At 41.0% G+C, this 26,191-nt stretch overlaps 1 protein-coding gene across 5 annotated transcripts in view; it reads right to left on the bottom strand.

Annotated features, from left to right (window-relative positions):
• Positions 1–26,191, bottom strand: part of PIEZO2 (piezo type mechanosensitive ion channel component 2) — a 342,209-nt gene that overhangs the window by 154,614 nt on the left and 161,404 nt on the right. For all 5 annotated transcript variants that reach the window (XM_036322510.1, XM_036322514.1, XM_036322512.1 and 2 more), the window contains exon 4: positions 18,082–18,124. In XM_036322510.1, the coding sequence (XP_036178403.1) occupies positions 18,082–18,124 (43 nt within the window). The remainder of the gene's footprint in view (positions 1–18,081; positions 18,125–26,191) is intronic.

Here is a 26,191-nt window from a genome sequence, read left to right as displayed (position 1 = left end):
ACGGTACATTTTTAAAACTTTCTGTATCTTTCTGTGCACATTTTTTTAAAAACCATGAGTTTATTCTGATGTGTTCCATTTCCATTTAACACCCTAGGATTCTTTCTAGTCTTTGCCTTTCATGTGTATCAATCACTGCTCAGATGGTAAGAAATATGGCATTCGTGTCTTCATTATATTTAGTTATATGTACGGTCAATATTTTGTTTAATATAACTAATTTCCAAACTACTCCAGCTACCTTATCCACTACCATTTCTATAACCCACTTCCTTATACTGGGAACATCCCACCAGTGTCTGCATGTGACCCCTCCCCAGCATGCCGCTTAGCCAGCAGTTGGAGGTGGCACTTCAACCCCTATCTTGTGCACTTTGTGGACACCAATGTCTAGATGCTTGATGGGAAATGGAAGAAAACAAAAATGAAGAAGCAAGGAGAGATGGGAAGGACCTTCTGATTCTTGAGAATAGATTTACCATAAAAAGAGGCTTCAGGAAGGAGAGAAAATACACCCCAGGAAGGAGAGATGAGAACACACTTCAGGAAACCCTTTGTACTCAGATACTTCTGTCACACACAGTGTTCTAAGCTCCAAATTCAACTTGGCATTCCTCCCAAGCACTCTCCGTTTCCCCCCCTATCGGTGACTTGTCATTTGAATAAAGTACCACTGAGTGAATGATTATGGAAAACAGTAGCAAAATCATCTGAACCAAAACTGTTTAATATAAGTCATACTGGTTTGATGAAATTAGACTGAGAAATCTATTTTTGTTTGTTTTGATAACAAATTATTTTCAAGCCTTAGGCCAAAGATTTCACTCCTCTGAACCTTAAAATCTGACAATAATTGGAAAAATTTATCATGAGCCTTTACACCAAGTTTCTGAATACAGAAGTAAAAGATATACAGAACAATAACCAGCAGTATAGAGGAAGCTTGGAGGTCCTGGGTTGTGCTGTATCAACATAGTTAAAGTGGGGCTCTTCCCAGAGCCTTAACTTTGCAAGGGCTCTGATTTAGAAATGTCCAAAGAGACACCTGTGCATGCCTTGGAAGGAGCAAGAGCTGCAGGACCACTGTTTCTGAAGGTCTTTTCATAGGAGGATGCAGTGATGGGCTGAGGAAGAGGTGGGAGTTCTACCTACCCTGGTTCTCCTCCACTCCATGCCCAGCCTTCCTCCTGAGAGCTGGTCCCTGGGCAACAGCCCACCACGCCCAGCACCAGGTGCTTGACCGCAGGCCCACAGACTGGTGCCCCACAGAGAGAGGCCAGAGCTTCCCCAGGGCCTCTCCACCAACCACCATTCAGGATCTCACTTCAACCCCTGGGCACGCCTGACTTCTTAGAGGGGCTGGTTCATCTCCCTCTCTCCTCTCGGACCTCCACTTTCCCAGCACCACCTTCAACCACGTCAGGTCTAGTTCCAGAGATCTATTCTCTATCTCACAACAGAGCGACTCTGTTCCCCCACAGAACACCCTGACTGACACACTCTGATGGTGACTCTCTAATTGGCTTGCAAAGCTCTCATAAATTATTGCAAAATGGGAGGCAAGTAACATCTACTGTGCCTGAAATACAGCCCCTACTCTGAGGGATGGCAATTTACTCCAGGTTATTGGAAGACACAGTTTTGGGGTCTCCATTTGCCTGATCAGAAGTGTGAAGATAATGAATCTAACCCACACACATTTCTGAGGCACAACAGCTCTCATTTGTCAGTGTGACAGTCATAAAAAATAGCACTCGTCATCTTATAGGGAATGACAGTGAGCAGCTAACACAGGGATAAACTTCTAATCTGCTTTCAAGCTTATTGTCCATCATGTTGAGCATTGCCCTGCAGCTCAGTGACTTCCCAACTGCAGGTCATGACTAATTAGTTGATTATAAAATAAATTTAGTGACCACCCACCAGCATTTTCTTTTTCACAAAACATAGCAGAATAAAATGGAACAAAAATATAGCAGTCCATTGCATGCAGTAAGAACAGATAATGTTTTTTGAAACCGTATATATTTGCATTGTACTGAATCATGACATAAAGTGGACTAGTGTGATCCCAGTAAAAAAAAAGCATGAAAATCATTCTCTAGCATAACCCTGTTCTATTAAAAAGGTAGGGCAGTTGTGTTGTGCACAGATAAGGATAATAAAAATCTTTTCTCCAAATCTCTCAGAGCCAAATGTATTTCAAAATTCGTACTTTTCCAGATTTCAGAAAGGCACTTCTCAGTATAGGATGTAATATTGGCCACAGGTACTAGGACAATGGCCCCATCCTAGCACATACACCCAGAACAATTCACACTAACTGCAATGGCCTCCCTTCCGCTGCAGGTGAGCTCAGGTCAGGTAAACCCAAGAAATAAAGAATGTAATTTGTAAAGCACAACTTTATAGTGTGATGGCCTACATTGCAAATAGAATTGCCAAAGAATATCTCTAAATATACTTTCCATGCAGTTAAAATGTGATTTAGTTTTCAAAAGTTTGTTCAGTAAGCATTTCGAGTAATGCCAGATGATTAACTGGCAGGCAGACTGAAAATGGTATACTCAACACATGGACACAGACAACAGTGTGGAGAAGGCCAGGGCTGGGTGGAGGGGGTTGAAAGAGGGAGGAATGGGGAACAACTGTACTACTATCAACAATAAATAAAAATAATAAATAAATAAGGTCCAAAAGAAAAAAAGAGAGACTCCTAGAGTAAGAGGAACAAAAATAATATACACAAAACCCGTATGTAAATGCTCATAGCAGCTTTATTCATAATCACTAAAAACTGAAAACAACCCAAACATCTACACCTAGTCAATGGATAATTGTGGTGATCTATGCCATGGAATACTAATGGCAATAGAAGGGAATAAGTAAAGATCCTTTCATTCTATGGATGAACCTAGAAAACGTCACGCTAAGTGAAAAAAACCAGCTGCAAAAGGCCATATACTTGATGAGTCCATTCACATGGCACCTTGGAAAAGATAAACTGTAGAAACAAAAATCAGATCAGTGGTTGCCTGAAGCTGGGGGAGTGGGGAGGGACAGAGGCTTTCTGGGACAATGAAGATCTATATCTTGAATGTGGTGGTGGTTACATGACTACACATGTTTGTCAAACTCAGAGAACTACACACTTAAAAAGGGAGAATTCCACTGCCTGTAAATTATGCCTGAACAAAGCTGACGAAAGAGTGATTGGGAGAGAGACTGAGATTGAGGGAGTGCTGAAATAATCCAGTCAGAAATGACAAAGGCAATCTTGACCCTTGACCGATGGAGCAGAACTAGGGGAAAACGAAAATCTGAGACAATGTAAATGACGAAACAATAGGAGCACTTGATACAAATCAAGCTGCATCTGTGCATATGCAACTGTTGGAAATTACACCAAAATATACTAAATGGTAGACATTATTCTGTGACATATCAACATTCAAAAAGAAGGATGGTCCCAGAGGTCCTTGAGCATCTCACTGTGAGATTTTCACAGAAGCTGCCTCCTTGGCTTCTCCCAGGGGACTTCCCTCTTAGAGAAATTTATGGCAAGGATAAAATTAACAAGGCTGGATGCAGAGGAAATGATTTCTTTTGGGAATCCCTTTGCTTGGAAATTCTGGGAATTTATGTTTTAATAGGTCAAGACCTATTACAAAATCACTGATTTATGGGATTATGGCTATGTTATTGAGGGCCTTGCTTCTAAACAAAGACTCATTATTTTTATAAATAAACAAATAAAGCACACACTCCTAGAGAGAGCTGTGGCCTTGGAGGTTTGCATGTCTACAGATTTGAACAGTGTGTCTCTCGTATTCTCAGGATAGGAGCCTTCTGCTCTAGCCAGGCCAGAGTCCTCAGGGATGCTCATGGAGGTCATGCCCACCCCTGTCCTTGCTCCTGTCACTGTCCCTCACAAACCCTCCCCTCCCTCTGTGCAAATATTAAACCCCTTCGATTCACCAAGATGAAACAAGCTTTCCACATTAGATCTCTCCCTTCCTGTCCAAACCTATGGTCTCGGGTTCCTTGAGAACTAACACAAATGCTGTTTGTATTTTTTAAATTTTGTTTTATTGCTTAAAGTATTACAAAGAGTATTACATATGTCTCCTTTTTTTTTCTCCTCTTGACCTTCCCCTGGCTTCCCCTACTCCCCAGTGTCTTGTGTCCATTGGTTATGCTTATACTGACATTGAGCTTTTGGGTGTCTATTTGACAACAGGTGAGCAATTCAGAATGAGAACATTTCTTATGTCTCTTTCCCACCCTCTTTATGCCTACCTCAGTGCTATGTGTGAGGTATTTACTTAATAAATGCCTCTTTATTGAATGGTACAACAAATTATCATTTTTTATAGTTGAAAATTTGGTGGGACTGAATGTTTAATAACAGCTGTGTATGCTGTAATGAAGTGCTCATTTTTTTCATGCAATTTAATTTAATTTAAGCTCTTCAACTAAATATTTTTGGAGTACGTACTAAGTGCCAGGCACTGTGCTGGCCCTCGAGCTTCCTCTGTCGATTCCACAATCCTCCCCACTTCTTACTGAGAGGAAACTCTCTACTAGAGAAGAGAGTCTGGCCCATGTTTCTACCTAGTTTCTTCTCCCCTTGGAGCCTCAGTCAGGTGTTATTTGCCCAGAGACGACGTATGTCCTTCAGGCTCTTACAAGCCACCAGTTCCGGGTTATTCCTGGGTTGTTTGGTACAGAAAGTCAAGGACCTCATGAGGCTGCTCGGCTCCCACACTAGAGCCACCAACAGGGCAGGGTGCCGGGAGGATAGTGTTACAGGCCAAATACATGTGCATAGTCAGGGCCTGAGTGGGACTGGTGATTGTGGGGTGCCTAACAACTCAGAAGGTTTTAGAGTAAGAAATAACCCTTCACATTACCACTGGAATGAGTACACTCCTTTTGACCTGTAGGTTTCATTTGTACCTGATGCCTCTCGTCAAAGGATGGTGTGGAGTTGTTTTGTTTTGTTTTGTTTATTTATATGGGTGGAGCTCCTTTTCTAAAAGTAATTCAAGGCAATGTGTGGATGGATGGCTTGTAAAACATGCCAGCATTCCTGGGGGAAGGGGAGGTGGTGGTGGACATAAACAATAACCATCCAGGTGATATCTCCTAGTAATGAATGAGTCAACAGAACAGCATTTATAGCTTACTACCATTTTTCTTCAAGAAATTAAAAACCTATTTTCCAGAAAGTGCTGGTGACCACCCAACAATTAGGGGCAAAACCTGAGTACTGGGTTTCGGATTTCTCAGATGACTCTTATCCTCCCCATCTACATCCACTATTGTTCTGATGCAAAAGGCTAGCAAACTCACTAAAATTGCGTTCATTCCGGCATGGAATTCGATTATCTGCGTGGCTTTGTAAGTAAATCTATTTCACTGGTCAGAGCAGAGTGCAGAGGGGACTTCAAACCCGCACATTTCTCATGATGACCAAGTGAAAACAATTTCCTCTCTGTTTATGGCAAGTGGGTCAATGAACAGCATCCAGTGTAAGCCATTTGAAGCTCTCCCTGAAGCCTCGCCGACCGCTCTCACTTACTCTGTACACTTCCCCAGCTATTGACTTGTTAAATGATCAGCATTTACCAATCGCCCAGCAAATGACACCCTGCTCAAGAGATGAGGGTAGAGATAGATAATGCTAGTTCATTTATCTGCTGTGTGTTACCACCTCACCTCATGTTTTGAGGAGACAGTTAATGTTGTTTGTTTCTGTTCACTCTCTACTGCACCACAAGAGTAATGGGGGGAACAGGGCCAAAATTATGTGGTTCTCTGGTATGTTCTTCTGCAGTAAAAAAAAATCTCAACCTCTCAGGATAAGATGAGCCACTCTCCTCATTCATTGCAATTACAGTGGTTCTCAACCTTCCTAATGCCGCGACCCTTTAATACAGTTCCTCATGTTGTAGTGACCCCCAACCATAAAATTATTTTCGTTGCTACTTCATAACTGTAATTTTGCTACTGTTATGAATCATAATGTAAATATCTGATATGCAGGATGTATTTTCAGGGGTCCCGACCCACAGGTTGAGAACTGCTGCAATAGAACGATGTAGTATTGATTCCCAAGTGCTAAGGCCCTCATGTGAAAAACTAAAAATACTACACATCACTGCTTACTCCAACAGCACGAGCACTAATGTGTGCGCTGTTAGAATTACATTTAGTTTTTTCCACTTCTAATGACTGTAAACACATGTTGCAATGTACATGGATGACTTCTAAAATGGTGCTTTTATGGTCAAAGAAAAATACAATCTGCTACCAACAAGTTCTAATTATTTGATATGGTCCTTCTGAATGAGAGCAACAACTCTTTTATGCAAGAAAATGATTTAGTATTTAAAGTACCCTCCCTCTTCCATAGGAAGAAAATAATGTCAGTCTTCATAAAAGATTCTTTTTTTTTAAATTAAATCTTTATTGTTCAGATTATTACATTTGTTCCTCTTCCCCCCCCCCCCATAACTCCCCTCCTCCCAGTTCCCGCCCCACCCTCCGCCCTCACTCCCAACCCACTGTCCTCATCCATAGGTGCACGATTTTTGTCCAGTCTCTTCCTGCATCTCCCACACCCCTTTCTCCCCCAAGAATAGTCAGTCTATTCCCTTTCTATGCCCCTGATTCTATTATAATCACCAGTTCTTTCTGTTCATCAGATTATTTATTCACTTGATTCTTAGATTCACTTGTTGATAGATGCATATTTGTTGTTCATAATTTGTATCTTTACCTTTTTCTTCCTCTTCCTCTTCTTAAAGGATACCTTTCAGCATTTCATATAATCCTGGTTTGGTGGTGATGAACTCCTTTAGCTTTTCCTTATCTGTGAAGCTCTTTATCTGACCTTCAATTCTGAATGATAGCTTTGCTGGATAAAGTAATCTTGGTTGTAGGTTCTTGGTATTCATCACTTTGAATATTTCTTGCCACTCCCTTCTGGCCTGCAAAGTTTCTGTTGAGAAATCAGCTGACAGTCGTATGGGTATTCCCTTGTAGGTAACTGAGTTTCTTTCTCTTGCTGTTTTTAAGATTCTCTCTTTATCTTTTGCTCTTGGCATTTTAATTATGATGTGTCTTGGTGTGGTCCTCTTTGGATTCCTTTTGTTTGGGGTTCTCCGCGCTTCTTGGACCTGTAAGTCCATTTCTTTCACCAGGTGGGGGAAGTTTTCTGTCATTATTTCTTCAAATAGGTTTTCAATATCTTACTCTCTCTCTCATCTTCTGGCACCCCTATAATTCTGATGTTGGTACACTTGAAGCTGTCCCAGAGGCTCCTTACACTATCCTCGCATTTTTGGATTCTTTTTTCATTTTGCTTTTCCAGTTGGGTGTTTTTTGCTTCTTCGCATTTCAAATCATTGACTTGATTCTTGCGCTCCTCTGGTCTGCTGTCGGGAGTCTGTATAATATTCGTTATTTCAGTCCGTGTATGCTTAATTTCTAGTTGGTTCCCCAATATAACATCGAGGGTCTCATTAGTTTTCTTGTAGATCTCATTAAGTTTATCGGCGGCTTCTAAACAGTTCTTGAGAGACCTTAAAAGTGTGGTTCTGAACTCTATATCTTCCATTGACAATTTTGTCCTGTTTCTTTGTCTCCGCATTTTGTTATGCTTCCTTGCTGCACCCCCTAGTGGTCTTTGTGCGCAGTCTTATAGTTAAACCTTGATTGTTGTAGCTAATACCAGGGAGGGTTTGACCTCCAGGCCAAGTGGCTATGAGAATCAGCTGTGTCTGCAGTGAGAGAACTTCTGTCCTCTAGGGAGGTGCTACTCTGGCCTTTGCCTGAGGCTATCTGGCAAATGCCTCTGTGCAGGGCTTGGGCGGGGCGGGTCGCACAGGATCAACAGGGTGGGCCGGAGAGAGCAGTTATGGCGGCTCTCAGTCCTGTCCCCAGGGGCTCTGCCTCTCTGAGTCCCAGCACCCGCTGCAAACCTCGGAGAGAAAGCTGCACTCGCTCTGACCGAAGCCAGACAGTCCCGCTTCTCCCGTTTGAGTCTGGGTCCCTAAAGACTCGCCCGGATCTGGAGCTCAGAGTCTGCGACTCCCTCCCGATTGAAAACGCCAACCGCGCCCTCCGCCGCCAGCCCGCTCCGCGCACTCCGCACCTCAGAATTTGACTTCCGCACTGCGCCTCCTCTGAGTGTCCGTATGCGTTTCTCTATCCTCCTAGTTGTAGGACTTCCACTCAGCCAGTGTTCCTGTGGTTCTGGGTGATGTCCGTTCCGTTTTTTAGTTTCACTTTTGAAGTAGTTGTTCAAGGCAGCAAACTCCGGCGTTAACCTATGCCGCCATCTTGGTTCTCCAAAGATTCTGTCTTTAAAGCTGAGAGTTAACTTGACTAAATATGTGGGTAGGGACTGCATTTGGAAAAGTTTTGAATATTAGGTTGGAGACTTAGAAATATTCAGTAGACAAGTGAATGATTTCATTATAACTGTGTTTTAGTAAAAATAATTTTTACTGTCTAGCAGAAACTAAATATGGAAAAACTGGAGTAGGGCCGTCAAATAAGGCAGAAGCCATATGCCCGAGTGTGTAAATCAGTATGGTCCAGGAGTGAGCCAAGAGGAGGGGCAGGAGGACGGTCACACAGGCATATGGACCTGGGGATTCCTGCCCATCAATGCTTCCCTGGGTCCCTTTAGCAATGAGGAATGTAAGAACCTGAAGCCAGGAAAGGGGGGACAGAGAACACAATCAATGATATTTATGCAGAGTCACCACTCTAGCAACAGGATTGCACCTGATGTACGGAGACCTTTGCGATGTCCGCAGCAATTAACAAGGAGGAGTGGAGACTTTACAATCAGAAAGACCTCACTGCCACCCAATCAACCTATATAATAAAAGCCTAATATGGAAACTATCCCCTCAACTAGGAGTTTGACCACTCACTATGATATGTGCTGACCACCAGGGGGCAGTGCGGAACATGGTGGGCGTCTGCGACATGGTGCTAGCAGCAGGCGGCAGTGGAGGCACTGCCAGCCCCAATGGGCCCTGAGGAGAGTGGGACCATGGCGGGATGGTGGAGCAGGTGAGTGGGCGGCATCAGGCCAAGGCCGGTGCAAGCGGGGCCCGATCACCCCACTGATCACCCTGACGATGGCAACCAGCGGCGGCAGTGGGTGTTGGGGCTGCCACCCAGCTCCCAGGTGCTAAGGGAGCTGGGCAGGGCCCGATGACTCAGGCAGAGGGAGGCGCACGGGGACCCGGGGGTCCAGGTGCTGCCTTGGGCCCAGAGGTCAGCTGGGACCTGCCCTTCCAAACCAGAAGCACGCGCTTCTATCATCAGCCATGCCTAGGGACCGCACCCATGCACAGATTTTGTGCACCAGGCATCTAGTATGTAAGGAAGTTACTTAACTTCTCTGAATCTTCTTTATACATTGCCTATGTGAATCAAACTACTGGGCTATAGAAATAGTGCAATATGCTAACTGCTATTGCAAAAATACAAATATAATTTATATTATAAATTTCTCTGTAAGTTTATACAGGTTTGGGTGCCTGTGTAGAGATAGAGAATGAAGAAAGGAGCAAGGAAATGTTTTCACTTTGTTCATCTAGGACAGTGATGGCGAACCTTTTGAGCTTGGCATGTCAGCATTTTGAAAAACCCTAACTCAACTCTGGTGCTGTGTCACATATAGAAATTTTTTGATATTTGCAACCATAGTAAAACAAAGACTTATATTTTTGATATTTATTTTATATATTTAAATGCCATTTAACAAAGAAAAATCAACCAAAAAAATGAGTTCGCGTGTCAGAGGTTCACCATCACTGATCTAGGATGATGCATTTTCAGGGATCCTGATGGGAAAAAAAATCAAACAGTGCCTATAAAATATGCTTAATAGAAACTGTGGCTTTGTTTAAGCAATAATGTCTTGGTCCCTAGCTAAGTTGTTTAACTAAGCTGTGACAAAGACATTCTATAGTAGTTAGAGCTTTGAAAGAGCTTATTTCACACTTGTAAGTAAGAGGTAGAACAAATAAGAAATCTGAACCTTACACTATGAGTATCTGATCATTAGTACAATTCTCCAAAACATACCATTTTATGGACTCAACATCCAAATTTTACCTCCACATCAGACAGTATGAATTTCCTGTCTATTATTCATCATGCTGTCTAGACAGTAAGCAAGATATTATACAATTCATTTGGTCATGTCACTAATGAAATCTGAAACATTCCTGCTGTTACCTCTAATTTTGTATAGAGCAAGGTGCCAAGTTAACCATTGAGTTAACCTGATCTTTATCATTCATTAACTCAAACAGTTTGTATTAGTTATAATGAAACAACTTAGCAAAAGATGAAGGTTACAAATCAGAACATCTTTTCCTCCAGTCATATTTTGAAAAGAAGAGAAGTTTAATGAAAGATTGCATCATTTTTTTCTAGAAGAAAAATAGATCTCTTCACCAAGCACTTATTAAATGATACCAAATGTGCTTGAATAAAAAAAAGGTTAAACTAATTACTTTCCAAGTTAGAAGCCGAAGTCCAGAGTATAGCTCTCAACAGCCAAAGAAATGTAAATCACCTACTTTTGTCACACACACACATACATACATATATTAATCTCTAGCTTTTTAAGTTATACACAGATATTTTGGAAAATCAAACAAAACAGCTAATTTGATTTATTGTATGAGAAAAGTTTAATGAGTAGTGATTACATGATATCACACAGAGGTAAAAGCCTTAGATATAAGAACTTCTCACTTTTCTTTTGGTGGTGTGGAAGTATGGACACTTGTTACGGACTGATGTTTTTGTCCCCTCAAAATTATATTGAAATCCTAATCCCTAATGTAATGGTATTAGGCGGGGAGGTGAAGCTTTTGGGAAATGACTAGGTCATGAGCTTGGAGCCCTCATGATGGAATTAGTGCCCTTTTGAAAGCGACCCCCGAGAGCTCTCCCAAGAGAACTGGAGAGAACACAGTGGAAATGGTCATCTATCAACAAAGAAGCAATTACTGACTAGACAATAAGTCTGCTAGTGCTTTGATCTTGGACTTCCTGGCTTCTAGAACTCTGAGAAAAAAATGCGTGTTGTCTAAGCCATCCAGTCTGTGGTATTTTGTTATAGCAGACCTCATCTCAACACCTCCCCACCCCACCACACACATGCACATGGACCTGTCCTTTGACTCCTCCAGGTCTGTACTGTATATGTCATTATAAAGGCACCTTGTACATAGTAGCTGCTCAAGAAATATTTTTACATAATTGCAGAAAATGGTAGCATGGAACTCAGTATGTTATATTTTAAGATATTGGTATCTCCTATAAGACCAAGACCACGTCTCCCCAGTCTCCTTCCCCCAGCCTCCAGCATCTTCATAATAATGTGTGTTCAACAAATGCCTATTGACATAAAGCATCATAAATGTTGACATGGTGGATTGTGAATAAATGGAAGAAGGTACAGTCACATAAAACTGAGTTCACATCTTGCCTTTGACATTCACTAGCTGTGCGATTTTGGATAAAATACTTAGCACTCTGATTTCGCTTTGGTCATTTGCAAGATGGGGATGGTATACTGTGATGTATGACGTCCCTTCTTCCAGCTAGATGCTCCCCTTTCCTGTAACAATAGCATACATCTCTGGCCATTCCCGTGTGACTCACGGTACACCCCACGAGGGAAGCATGCTTTTCTGCCCATAGGCCTTGAGTTGGCCATGTGACTTGCTTAGGCAACTGGAAGTGGCATGTGTCCCATCTGAGCAAATGCGTCGAGCACCTGGGAACCATGGCCTGCCTTGGCCACAGCAAAACTTCCCAACCACAGAAAGGCTCAGACCAAGGAAAGGCTCCCTTTCCGCCTGGACCCATAATGAAGAAAGCACTCAGAGAAGAGCCCCCATCAAGCCACAGCCTTTGCAGCTGCCATTTAATATGAGCAGGAAATGAACCTTCGGTCTTGTAAGTCACGGAGGTATGAGGCTGTTAGCTAGCCCACCATGAGTCAGCAGACCCAGATTCTGGAATGTTGGCAGAATTAAATTAACCAGATAATCAAAATATTCAGCAGAGAGGCCAGCGGTGATACGTTTTTCACAAATCCATGTTTCTTCCCCTGTCATGTTCTTTGAAGACCCAAATCTAGCCCAGGAGTGGGCACAGGGTGGAGGTTTGAAAATGTTCAAATGAATGAATAAACAAATAAATTGGGCTTAATTTTAAACACCAAAGTACAGAAACATCCTTTTCCTCTAGTGATTTCCTGAATATAAATGACTGTGACAAAAATTTTATATCGTAATCTCAAAGTAGCTTTTTTCCAGGAATATTCATATGCAGCCTGAAAGAATTAAAGCATTTAGAAGCTCAGTTTTCAGGAAGCCAACACAACAACTTGGGAAATCATTAAATAAAAAACCTATACTGTGCACCTCCACATGCAAAAATACTGTACACTTATAAGCTACAAGTCTGACAACACATTGCTAAATCCCAACTAAGATTTCTTTTCTTTAACTTCATAAACCACAAGATTATAGTAAGGTGAGATTTGTGGTAATATTTTATTTTTTCCTTTCTGTATGTTTCTTAGAGAGGCAATAAAAAGAAATACTTGTCTTGATCTAAATGAATGTATATTCAAATTATCCTTTTTACTACAGACTCATAACCTTAACTTAAAAACTTCAGAAAAATATAGGAGTAACTATAGAAATGAATATCTTTGTTTCTATCATAATTGGTTTCTCTTAACCATCTTATTTCTCAGGCATAAGATTTCATACAGGAAAGTATATCACGAAAGCATTATTGGAGTCTAGTTTTTTCAATATTTCTCTACACTTTATATAACATTACCTAAAAAGATAGCATGCATTTCAATTACACAGCTTGTGAATTATACATAAAGCTGGAGGATATACAATTATGTAATAATTGGCCTTAAATTTCTCAAGGAATCTATTCATCCTCCAAATGAAAAGGCCAATAGAAACTAAAATTTATCCCCAAAAAAGCATATTCGATGAAAGTAGGGGCTGGGCCAACAGAGAAATGACACAGTTATATTTATTTAAAATGCCATTTATTTATCAAACATTTATTAAATGCCTATTATTTGCCAATCCCTGGGCTGGCACTAGAGGTCAAAAGATGCCCTCAGAAGCATTGGTCCAACATATAGGGTGGGGCAAAATTGGGTTTACAGTTGTTCACATGGAAAAGAATAGAGCATCAGCCTGTGGACCAAAGGGTCCCAGGTTTGATTCTGGTCTAGAACTCCTCACCAGGTTCTTGATCCCGCAGGGATCTTGTCATAGAGAGTAGCTGGTGTCAAACTCAGAACATTAGACTCAGGAGTTTGAGAAGAGAGATTCAGGAAAACTCTATTGTTGATATGAGGGTCATTGGATTGAACAATTGTTCCCACTGACAGAGTAGAGTCGTGTCTTCCTCCCTACACTGTCAAGGATGAGCCAGCTCTGGCTACAGCGGCCCATCCTCCCACCAGCGGCTGCAATGTGACGATGAAAAGATGATGGCCCTGGGCTCTTGCCTTCCTCAGAGGCCCCCTGCTGGGGTCCAACCCCAGCAGGTCTAGGGGTCCCCAAAGGTGTGGACGGAGTCGGCAAAGACTATCCACCCTCTTCCTATGGTGGAGTCCTATCCATCCCGGGTGCGGGGGGGCTTACCTAAGGGTCCCTGTTCGGGCGCCAGATGCTGGGGTCCAACCCCAGCAGGTCCAGGGGTCCCCAAAGGTGTGGACGGAGTCGGCGAAGAAGGAATGACACGGAGACAGCGTTCAGTTGATCAGCAGCCTAGCCAGGATCTCCAGCCAAGTTCTGGTCTGGATCTCCAGCGAAGTTCTGGTTAGGATCTCCAGCTAGGTTCTGTGTCCATGTTCTCTTGCTAGGTTCTCCAGGTTCTCCAGCCAGGTTCTGTAGCCATGTTCCCTTGCTAGGTTCTCTAGCCAGGTTCTGTCCAGGTTCTCCAGCCAGGTTCAGTCACCAGGTTCTAGTCAGGTTCTCTTGCCAATTTCTGTAGTCAGGTTCAGTCCAGGATCTTTTGCCATGTTCTCTCCAGCGAAGTTCTTCTGTCTCTAGGTTCTGTGTAGGTTCTGTCTTCTAAGTTCTGTGTTGTTACATCTGTATTTATACCAGTTGATTCCAATCCTATCAATCTCTATTCCAAAGGTTAGGGCGTTTCTTATCTCCATTCCAGGGAGTAAAGATTATGTAGCTTAAGCATGATTGTTCATAGTTAAAGTGATTAATTACCCGCCTGGCACTTAGTTAAGAGGTTTTATTCCCTCCTTAACTTCAGGGGAAAATCCCTACCTGGGGAAACAACCTTTCTCAGAGACCTTGGTTAAAACACATAGTGCCAAGAAGGTGAGCAAACATATTAAGAACAGTATGCCATATATGCCAGGTCTCTTGAAACAGCAAGGATGGACCGGCTCCCGGCAGCCCCCTCTTTCACAAGCATGCTCCAAGCATATTTGTGTATGCGTCCCATCAAGGACTCAGTCAGGCACCCACCAAACGTCTGATTAGCTAGCACATGCCAGGCAGTGTCAGGGCACCAGGGGATCAGCACAGCCCCATCCTTCTTGCCCCAAAGGGGTAGAAACACAGGAGGAAAGTCTCAATACCATATGTCCAGTTGCAGAACAGAAAAATGTAAAAAAATGTGACAAGAAGAGGTGGGATCCTAGAAGTAAGTCATCAGGAAAGTTTCCACAAAAGCAATCATGTCTAAAGCTTGAAGAATGGGTGGCAGCTCCCCACAAAATGGATGCAGGGAGACAAGCCCAACAACAGACAGGCTGTGGGAAGCTTCTCAGCTCCCTAAAGACAAGGCCTTGCCTTTTGAATGACGTCTACACAAGGGAGTAAAGGGGGGGATCCTAGGAGTATTTGTGTTTCCCCAGAGCAGGCTGTTTTCAGGGTGATTTCTATTTTAACATATTCTTTGCAGGGGCAAGATATTTCATTCCACAATCCAAGTAGAGTATCAAATAGAATCATGTACAATATTGTTAACAGTGATGTAATCTGAGGTACTGTGCTGATTATATAGATTTATTAGGAATAATTTCATTGCTTTTTAACTACAAATGGATGAGAGATCAGTAAAAGATTGTTATTTTTAACTGGGAGCAGCAATAAGATTTCCCAGAAGGCAGAAACTTTTATTTCTGGTCGCAGGTGACTACGCATAAGCCTATCTATGTCCTCGCTGACACATTTTGTCTCAGATGCAAAGTGTAGCTTTGGAAAGAGCAAACCACGTTCAGGCCTTACGCGAAGCTTATGTGATAGATACTACTGCAGCTTTCTGATATTCTACTTCCTGGCCCTTCCTGCAAGCATGGCAGGGCGACACCTCTCCTTCCCTACAAATTAGCAAGGCAACTTGCTGTGGGCCAGGAATTAGCTGCCACTGCAGGGTGGAAACACTTAAGAATCAGCTTGCAATTCTCTCACCTCTCCTCCCACCCTCAGGCAAACTCTGAAGCATCATGTGGAGAGAGAAGTGTGAGAGATTGAAGCCAAACACTGACACACCATGTAGAGGCTGCTCTGCAGAGTTGTCCAGCCTCCTCATCAGATTTCGCACGAGTGAGAAAAAAAAAAAAAGCACGGAAAATTGGGCCATTCCCTAGCAGACACACTTGTTCAGAACATACTGAGTATTGATGAATTTACAAAGCAACGCCCACCGGCATTGCCTTAACCAAGATTAATGAATATGATTTGGAAATATTTATACTTGTAAGCTTAGAAAAGCTGCGCAGAAAGTGAAGCTTTCTAACTGAAATGAAAATAGGTTAGACACAGATATTTTTCTCTATAATAAAAATAAAATAACACCATATAGCTGAGTCTTCTTTTGTTGTGTAGATATCAACATTGGAGCGCCAGGAGTGGGTGGGGATGTTAGAAGTGGAAACAACAAAGATATAGGAATTTAGATCCTTCCTCTGTAAATTCCTGATATACCCCACTGGGGACTAGGATGATTTTTTTTAAGGTGAACATAACCTGCTGTCATGATTTCAGCCATATAAATTGTGACAATGTGTATTTATTCAGAAGCAATGCATATAATCACAAAGTTTCCAGGAAGCGAAGGGCTAAACACTATCATCTCATGGCAAGCATTACTGCAAGGAGACGGGGAGGGCAGATCCCTAGTTCTTCCTTTCAGTTACAAAATGTACAACAGAGGACATCTTTGCTTTCTTATCCTTGCAGAAAGTGTTGAAGCTTTAGCTGACTCAGTCACTGCATTTCCTTTAGATGTGACCACTTTAAAATAATCTGCTAGCAAACTTCAAAGGACATAGCGAGGAAAGGATCAATATCTTTTACAACGGCTCTAAAGAACCAGAGAGCTTCATTTACGATATCATTGAAATTCCCTTTAAGATAAAGAAGAGGTTAAACTTGAGAAGAAAAACAGCAGAGCCATATTTGACAGCACTGCTTAATACAGTCTTTGCAACAATAATTGCACAATAACCCCACAGGTCAGTATCTGCTCTGTATTTTAAGAGAGTTGTTGCAATGCAGAGAATACTCTCTGCCCTTGAATGAAAAAACATGGGGCAACATGGAAAGTCACAGGATGACATTTTAACATAATATCTAAAAATCATGATGCTCACCAAACTGAGATGGCAGTTTAAAAACAAAGCATATCCCTTAATAGATTCCTTAGTAATATTTTCACTTGTACATCTATTTTAGGAAACATACACATTTTAGGGAGGCACTATAATATGGAGTTTATACTGTCTGGATTTATTTAAAATATTCATACTATGAGGACAGCCAATAAAACTTGAGATTTGGGACTGTCCTCAGAGATATAGGACTAGAACAAATGAAACAACACAAAACAGAAGAGATCTATAATTCAAGAATTCAGCGTGGTTCCGTGTAAAAATATTAGTCATTGAAACTAGGCAGGGGGAAATAAGGACCTAAGCAATATCACAAGCGGGCGGTACTTAAGCATACAGGCCTGTCAGTCTAACCTGGAAAAAAAATAATTGGCTGGGGGGACGGAGCCAATGTAAGCTGCCTCTCCTCCCTTACCCCCCGCCCCCTCAATCCCCCAACAACACATATAGTTTGAGAAGCTGATTGGTTATTTTGAAAAAGCTTCTGGTTCCTCCCAAGCCTGAAAGTACATAATTCCAGGTGAAAAAAGAAGCTCATTCTCCCTTGCTCAGTGATCTGCACTCTCACCCTTTGGATCATATCATATGCTCTCCAGCCCAGGAGCACCGACCACGCGGCTCTAGTGGCCACTGGGGCCCTTGGCAGATTGTGCAGGCTCTGAAGGACCATGAAGCAGAAACTCTGGGCTCTGGCCTTGGCCTTGTTGAAGACACGATTGTACGTTTTCCATGGCAGCACAGACAGCCATAGGACCTTGGGAAGCCAGGAAGAAAACTCTTTTGATATTACATCAGAAATAAACCAGGCTGCCACACCACAATCTCCATGTGTGGGTGTTCGGAATTCTTTCTTTGCGATCAGCCCAATTTCCACTGACAACAGAAATGCTTAGGCATGATGTGATCTCAACCTTTCACGTAGAGCTAATATCTAATCATTTTAATAACTGGAAAGACATCAGTATAAATATAAATTTCTCTGCACAAAAACTATAGAACTAACAGATGAGGTGAGTAACCTATAAGAAAGTAGACTCTAATTATTAATTCTCTAACTGTACAACTTACCTTTTATAATGGTTTGCAGCTTAAGAAGTGTTTTAAAAAAACTTGCTGCATTTAATCTTCAAGTTCACTCTGTATTCAGGCAAAGATTTTATAAGGCAAAGCTCTACTTTACAAAGAAACCAAGTCTCAAGGAGCAAATGATGACTTACTCAGTGGCACAAACTTACTCACTTACCGAAGTAGTGGTAGCAATACCATTGATTTATCATCCATAACGTACTTAGAATAAAATAGGACACTAGTACGCTAAAAGTGGAGACATGCTAAACCCTGCTTACCTTTCAAAGCCAATCTGCCGAAATGTCTTTTCCCACGTTGAGCCTGCAAGAGAAGAAAGGAACATAAGTAGTGCACATCAAGTATTCTGATACCTTTGTCCTGTGGTTTTGTTTGTTTGTTGGTTTTGCACACTCTGCTAGGCATTTGTTTTAAAATTTAAAATTTGTTTTAAATTTAAGTGGAGACTTTGTTTCCCCTAGGATGCATCACTGCTTTCTTCTAGTCCCCAAAGGGCCTTTTAGAGAACATTCTACATCCGGAGTTAATGGGACTAATCTGTACCTCACTTACCTGTGGTAAGGCAGTAGCCCACTAACTCATTCTCTAAACATCTGCATTTGGTTCAGAATAATATGAGCAAAACTCTCCTGACAAAAATAACTAAACAGTTTATTCTAACCCGTACTCTCTAAAATTCAGCTTTTACTTTCGTGTAGCATATTGAAAGCTAGAGGACACTGTAGGGTAGCAACATTTTCCACCCCAGAATGTGTCTCTTTATCATGAGGATTATTTTAGGCTAATTATTTGTAAGAAACAGAGATTATAGGAAGTTTTTCTTTTTACCTCCCCCTTAACTGACTAAAGTAGTTTAGATACAGGTGCCTATACCAGAAAAAGAGCTATACCAAAGAGAACATCAGAAAGAGTTCTCTGCATTTGTTTAACTGGCATTTTCTCTTCCCTGCCCCCCCATGAATGGCCTTCTACCCTGTGAACTCTCATGCCTATACCAATTGCCTGACTATCTGGGAGCCGCATACTTTGGAATGCCCATTTTTATTAAATTAAATTGATTTTTCTCCTGTTAATTTATATTATGCTCATTAGACCAGCCAGGGAACCTAAAAGGGTAGAGTAAAACTTTTTCTTCCCCAAACAATACTCTGAACTTCCAACTCATTATGCCCCATGACTCTCTCTCTCACTAGGGTTGAAACACAGGATTAACATTTAATGTTTTAAGCTAAATATTTTAACCAGAAATATCCTGAATGCAGAAATGCTATTTTAAGTGGCAGATTTGAAGAGTAGTATATGCAACTCCACAAAACACAGCTGGGTATAAAAAATGTTTTTATATAAAAATTAAAGGTTTGTGCTTAACCCATAGTTTTACATTTTCATGATGTCCAGCCAGTTGCAAAAATATTTTAATTTCAGTTACTATTTCAAGTAAACACCCATGTATCCCTAAATTTATATGTTGTGCTTTGTACTAGTTGCTTGATAATCACAGCAGATAATTACTGCCTTTCTGTACAATTTAGCTCTGTAAACAGGAAGTGGTAGATTCAGCACTGGTCTCCAGGGGCAGCTGAAAAGCTACCCTGCTTCTTTTCCTAAAGTCACAATGAACTAGGTGCTTATATGTCTTTCTTGAGAACTCTGCCTCACAAACTTTATCATCAGGTGGCCACTCAGTGTCTCCTAAACATTGGGCAGACTTTCTGGAAAGATGGGAGATTATGCAGTAGTAGTTTCCTTTTTGAGGACTCATCCAGTCCCAAGAGAGCACAAGCATGCTGCTTCCCCATACTCCTTGGCTATGATAGAGCATTTTAGATAATTATTCATAAGTAATAAAGGACTAAGTATCAGATAAGAATTAGACACACACACACACACACACACACACACACACACACAAATTTAAAGCAGATGCGGGTTTACCTGCTTGGATCAAGTCACTCTTATCTAACTGAATTCCAATACACTTTGCTGAGCAGGAGTAAATGATATGGAATTTTAGTTAATCAACTCAAGATTTTCTGATGGCTCTGAGCCCAGGTGAGTGTACCCCATCTGAATGTTATCTATCCTGTGAGTCACATGCAAAACAATTAAGAATCTCTATTTCAGGATTTCTTTGAAGATGATGACTCTAGTCCCCTAAGAGCCTAGCAATTAAGAGGCTGGCGAAGAATACATGCCTGACTCAGAAACCACATTGTATTCCAGGGCAGCTGGCAACTGCCCGGCCCAAATTAAGAAGCAGGAGAGATTGAGTCTCCTGCCAAGCGAGAACCAGACATTCTGAGCACAGACCAAGTGGGGAGGCTCCAGGAGAAGGTGGGGTGCGGGTGGGTGGGGAGTGGGCTTAGATGCTACTTTTCTTGAAGTTTCTTACTTTCAGTGAGAAACAAAGCACCTTTTAAATTTTTCTACATTTGCATATTCCTAGATTTTCTTCAGTTATTCCTAAATTAATTTTAAGCACAATTTTTAAGAAAACCTCTTTTTAATAGACTAGATTTATTATCAAAATAAAACAAAAGTAAATGACTTTGCTATATTGCACTATCAGACTTTTAGATCATGAAGCTTTAATTAAGAAATAGGTTCTATCTTATTGCGGAGAAATGTAAACTTATTCATACAGGCAGAACAAGTTATAAGTGTTTGGTGCAAGACTTCCAGAAATCCTTAGAATAAACATTAAGGCACCCAACCAAGCATAATACAATGAAACAACTTCATTCTAGTCACTAGAAATCAATTTAATTGATCATTTGAGCATCCTATGTACCACAGGCATCCATCATTGCTTGCTATTGATAATCTGGTAAGCATTGCAATATGTTAGGTACCAAACTGAATATATTAAAATATGGTTTCTGCCCTCAAATGGCACATACCCTAGAGGGTTAAGTCTTTATGTCTTTTGTGCGCACTTAGTCATGATGAAAGGAGAAATGCACAATAAATGGTACAGACATATTCAGATCCTTTGGCACCAAGAATATTTTTGGCAGCCCATTATTCAGTTGCTGGGGAATTCTTTTAAAGCCATTAGCCATGTTTTACATGGTAAGGTAATATTACTCTCCTTTGCCAGAGCAGTCCAACATGGAGAGAAAACAAAGGGAGAGAGCTGGCAGACTTTCTTGATTTAACACTTTTTAAATGAGATTTAGAATACGGAGAAGTCTGAAGCACATGACATTCTTCAGGAAAAATCAAACAACAGCAACAACGACAAAAAGGAAAATATAGAACATAGAGAGATGGATACGCTCCATAAGAGGGATTTTCCCTTTGCGTCTCAGATGTAGTTAGAAATGACTGTGATTCTTCATTTTTTAAAATTGCCCTTCATAGCACAGCCATCCCCCAAACAGAACTAAAATCTTTGTGGTGGATCACAAAGACCAGAGGCTGGAAACAAACCATGGACTGAATGTCATGCAGTCTAGGAAGCAAGTTCCAGGATCTATCCCCTGTGTGCACCAGGTGACAAACTACCCCTTTGCACTGACAGTCCCAGGACTCCCAGAGGAACTACCACGCCAAAGGGTAGGGCATTCCTTCCTCGAGGCATCAACATCTGCCCCTTCACAAAATGAGCAAAGCTCCATCTGTCCGTTCTCACGCTCTCCCTAACCGCTCCCTCCCTTCTGCATCCCATCTACCTATCAGCTTCTGTCAGCTCCATGCCCCCTCTTCCCATCACAGAAACAAGTTATGGATGGAAACTTCCTTTCTTTGGGAGCTACTTTCTCCAGGCCCAGGAGCTTCTGAGGGAGCTCGGGGTCATACTACCTCTCCTTCACTGGCTACAGAGGCAGGGCAGGCTGGCCACTCCTCACAGCACCCTACCTCCCAGGCCACACGATCAGGAAGGGCACATGATAGGCTAGTTCAGGCCAGGATGGACCCTTTCCCAGCCGGATGACCTAACTCCCAGGAAGCTCTCTCTGCTGGCCTACCAGAGAGCCAGGATGATGAGCGCCCAGGGCTGAGGATATTCACATAGCGGCCCTGTTTCTGCCACACGGAAAAAGCTGTGTAAGAGGAAAGAGGGGACCCCTGAGCAGAGGTAGCCCGGAGAGAGAGGAGGGGCTCCTGATGGTGTCCCTGTCTGGTCCAGGTGCCCCTGATGCCCTCGCCTTTCCTGTCACTCCAGTTATGAGACAGCAAAAATAATCTGCATGTTTAGTTTAGTCTCATGTCTAGCTTTAAGCCTGACATTTGTATCTCAAAGAGCACTAAATATGAACAATAAAAATAAGATTTTAACAACACATTGAGCATCCATATTTTAGCTGGGAATATAAATATTTTAAATAAATGCTAGATGATTTTAACCATATTTTATATCAAGAGAGTGAACATTCTCCCCCAAATTGACATGGCAATAAAAACAGCTTGCAGTTCATGCTAACTTCCTGTCTATTAGCTAATATAGTCCTTCCAAATGCTCCATAAAGTCACGACTATTATCACGTGCCCTTTGCAAGGGGAAAACACTGGGTAGAGGGTCAGGACGCCAGAGCCAATGCTCTTGACTTCTTTACTCCTTTTTCTGTCATACGTTGGGGGCTGATATTATTGACCTTTCTTCCTGCTTCATTTTCCTTTTCTTATTCTCCTTCCTATCATTTGCCTCTTGCCCCAATCTGGCTACAATATGGAATTAAAAATTTTTTTTTTGAATTTCAAAGAATTTTTATGTCTGATTATTAATTTTGGAATATGGGGGTGCCTATAGGAGAAGTTATCTGTCATCAAACGTCTTCTTCCACCACCTTCCTTTTATCTAGGACCTATGAGTCTCCTGTGTTAATTTTGTTTAACACTCAGCACGCCCAGCAGGAGCTCAACTGTACAAACACCCATAGGCCGAGGAAGGCCATGCACCAATATGTAACCTGCAGATGACCAGACAGGGCTAATTATGTTTCCTTGTTCTACTTTTTCTGTAGTAGTGGTTTAAAATTACAGGGCTTTGGCCCTGGCCCAGTGGCTCAGTGGTTGGAGCATTGTTTACACCAGAAAGGTTGCGGGTTTGATCCCAGGTGGGGGCGTGTACAGGAGGCAGCCGATCCTTGTTTCTCTTTCATATTGCTCGTTCTCTCTCTCTCTCTCTCTCTCTCTCCCCCCCCTCCTCTGTCTCTAAAATCAATAAATATATCCTTGGGTGAAAAAAATAAAATAAAATCACAAGGCTTTGCTACCAGGCATCTGTGTGCTAACAGCTCTGCCTCTGGTCATCTGTATTTCCTTAGACAAGTCACTCTTGCGTTTTTCTCTTTCTTTAATGTAACCTTAAGTGGTTTTCAACAAGTCCCTTTCCATTTATAATTTTATTTTGTTCACAAATGTTATTGAAACTGCAAAACTTTCTATCTTTATGTTATAAATTGCTTGCTCGCTTTATTATCATGTTTCCTTTATTGATTACTTTTATCAATAATTGTTTCAATCAACTTGTTGCTCAAATTCTATTACACAAAAAAGGTAACGATTTTTTCTCTAGGTTTGCAGTGGTAAAACTGGTCAGATGAGGCACAGATTTTCTTTTAATTGAACACTTTTACACTAAGTCTGTCTTAGACGTTGAGGACCACTGGAACTTGGGTCTGCACATCTGGGTATTTTTTTTTTCTTCAAAATAATTAGAAGAAAGGGACTAATAATTCATGGAATTAGTAGGTTTTTGCCAGCAAATTCCTATAAAAAAATGAAAGTATTTTCATATATTGTAGGGGCTGCCAAGCAGTTAAACATGCAACCTGGCACAGAAATTGGTGATGAAACACTCAAATATCAGGAATTATGCCACTTACAAGTTTTCTGGTGGAAGCTTTATTTACATTATTTTTAACTCTTAAAAGGAAAACATTTTCATATCCAATCAGAGTCAAGATTTTACCAGGCATTGAATGTTGAACATAATGTGAAATTTTTAAGAGAAAAAAATCAACCAATAGTGACATTTTACTTTGCAAATATTAAGATGCACTTCTGTTGAGTTGTAGCTGAAATCTTTTAAACTCCATAAATGGCTGCTCTAACAGATGATATGTGCCCAAGTAAAGCAAATTTCCCAGCTAATGAACAATTTCATCATTTTGGGTTAAATTGTGAGATCTGTAAATTTTTCTGAGTCTTATTTCCCAGATGAGATTTGTCATTAATGGGTTAAAGGTAATTGTAAAAGAGAGCAGTAAGGAAAAAAATTCATTCTTCACCATCTCTTAATTAACAATGTACGTATTAAATGATCTATATATATACATATATATTTAAACATTATGTTCACCTCTACTTAATACTCTTGTTTTATAATGTCCATTGTCTTCTGCTCTGATCTTTAGGATCTGGATGACAATCCTTTGTGTATGTGGCACATTAAGTTGCATACTTTGGTTTTCAACCCCATTTATACCTTGTCAGTTCTTTTCATGTGTCCTAATTTTTCATCATCTAAGGGTGATCACCTCATTTTTCCTTATTTGTAAAATAAAATAATCATTACAAAACATAAATATACTTACATTTTTAATATATATTTTTTATTGATTTCAGAGAGGATGGGAGAAGAAGAGAGCGATAGAAACATCAATGATGAATTTGCAACAGCATGGATGGAACTGGAGAGCATTATGCTAAGTGAAATAAGCCAGTCAATGAAAGAAAAATACCACATGACCTCACTCACTTATGGATAATAAAGGCCATTATAAACTGATGAACAAAAATAGATACAGAGGCGGAGCATCATCGAACAGACTGTCAAACTACAGCGGGAAGGCTGGGGAGGGTTGGCGGGCGGGAGGGGTGGGTAAGAGATCAACTGAAGGACTTCTATGCATGCATATAAGCATAACCAATGGACACAAGACACTGGGGGGTAGGGGGGGCTGGGAGAATGTCAAGGGGGCAAAAAAAGGAGACATATGTAATACTCTTTGTAATACTTTAAGCAATAAAACAAAATTTAAATAAAAAGAAAAGGAACATCAATGATGAGAGAGAATCACCGATCGGCTGCCTCCTACATGTCCCCCACTGGGGATCGAGCCTGCAACCTGGGCATGTGCCCCCTGACCAGAATCAAACCTGGGACCCGTCAGTTTGTAGGCCGACACTCTTATCCACTAAACCAAACCAGCCAGGGCTATATTTACATTTTTAAAATTTTTTTTGCATAAATACCCTCCCAAACACACTAAAACTCTCACAATCCTACTCGCACATATAAAATAGTGGTCATCCTATTTTGAAACCTACATTGATTACTTAATGATATATAATGTAATTCTTCCCATGTCAATAAATATAGGCATGTAATTATTGTAATGCCCATACAGTGCTCCATAATTTAACAAATGCAAGTCCATCGTAATTTATATATAAATTATATCTACAGTTTTGCTATTACACATACAATGTGTAGAACATTTTATCATTTAGCTTTTCGGTTTTTGATTTACATGTTTGTTGCCACAGTTAGGTGGGAACAAATACTATATTTGTTTCTTTAATCCTCATGAATTCTTTAATAACCAAATATCTCAACTCCAGATCTTGAATGAGCATAATGCATGTTTTATGATATCATCTCAGTTGATGAGGGTCGGTCTGAAAAAATACTTACCACAATTCACTTTTTGTAGTGACTAGGACAAGCCTAGTCACAAATTTTAAGCAAGTCTATTTACAAACATACAATACCCTATGAATGAAGGATGCTACAACATTTAAGAGATTTTCTTTTGAAAAAAATACTTTTAAATTACTCTAAAATGAAATGTAAATTCTAAATATATTTTAAAAAATAATTGATCATAAAATTTCTGGTTTAAGGTTGGGTCTGATTGGCAATCTGGTGTGGGTTTTTTTGATTTTGTTTTTTACCAACTTATCATTAAAATAGCTACAGACACACTGGAAGAGAGAAACCCAAACACACACACACATGCACACGCACAATCAATCCATTTTCACAAATCTCAGAGGCACTTTCACAAGTAGGTCAATTGAATTGTTCTATGCATATGTCGCCCATGGAAACCAAACAAACAAGCCAGCCTTAAAGAAATAAAAGTGCATTTCCCACTGCATTGCTCCGAGTCTAGAAACACAAGGTCCATACCAAACAGAGAGTGGACATCGTGCCTTTTCCGCATAGGATGTCTCTTTCTGAACAAACTACGATAAGAGGGGATTCGTGGATTTTAGACCTTTGGGCGAAGGATGGTAAGGTGTGCCAGAAAGGTTTCCGTGGAAGCACAGAAACGACAGTGTGAAGGAGGAGTGAGCTGAGAACTAAGAGAAGGGCAGGAATTGCAGACAGGGGGGCAGGCTTCTCTTTCTGAGATG

This window comes from Myotis myotis, unplaced genomic scaffold (assembly GCF_014108235.1).
Source record: "Myotis myotis isolate mMyoMyo1 unplaced genomic scaffold, mMyoMyo1.p scaffold_m19_p_9, whole genome shotgun sequence".
Classification (NCBI taxonomy): Eukaryota; Metazoa; Chordata; class Mammalia; order Chiroptera; family Vespertilionidae; genus Myotis; species Myotis myotis.
The sequence above is the reverse complement of the archived record's forward strand: the minus strand, read 5'-3'. Positions and strand labels throughout refer to the sequence as shown.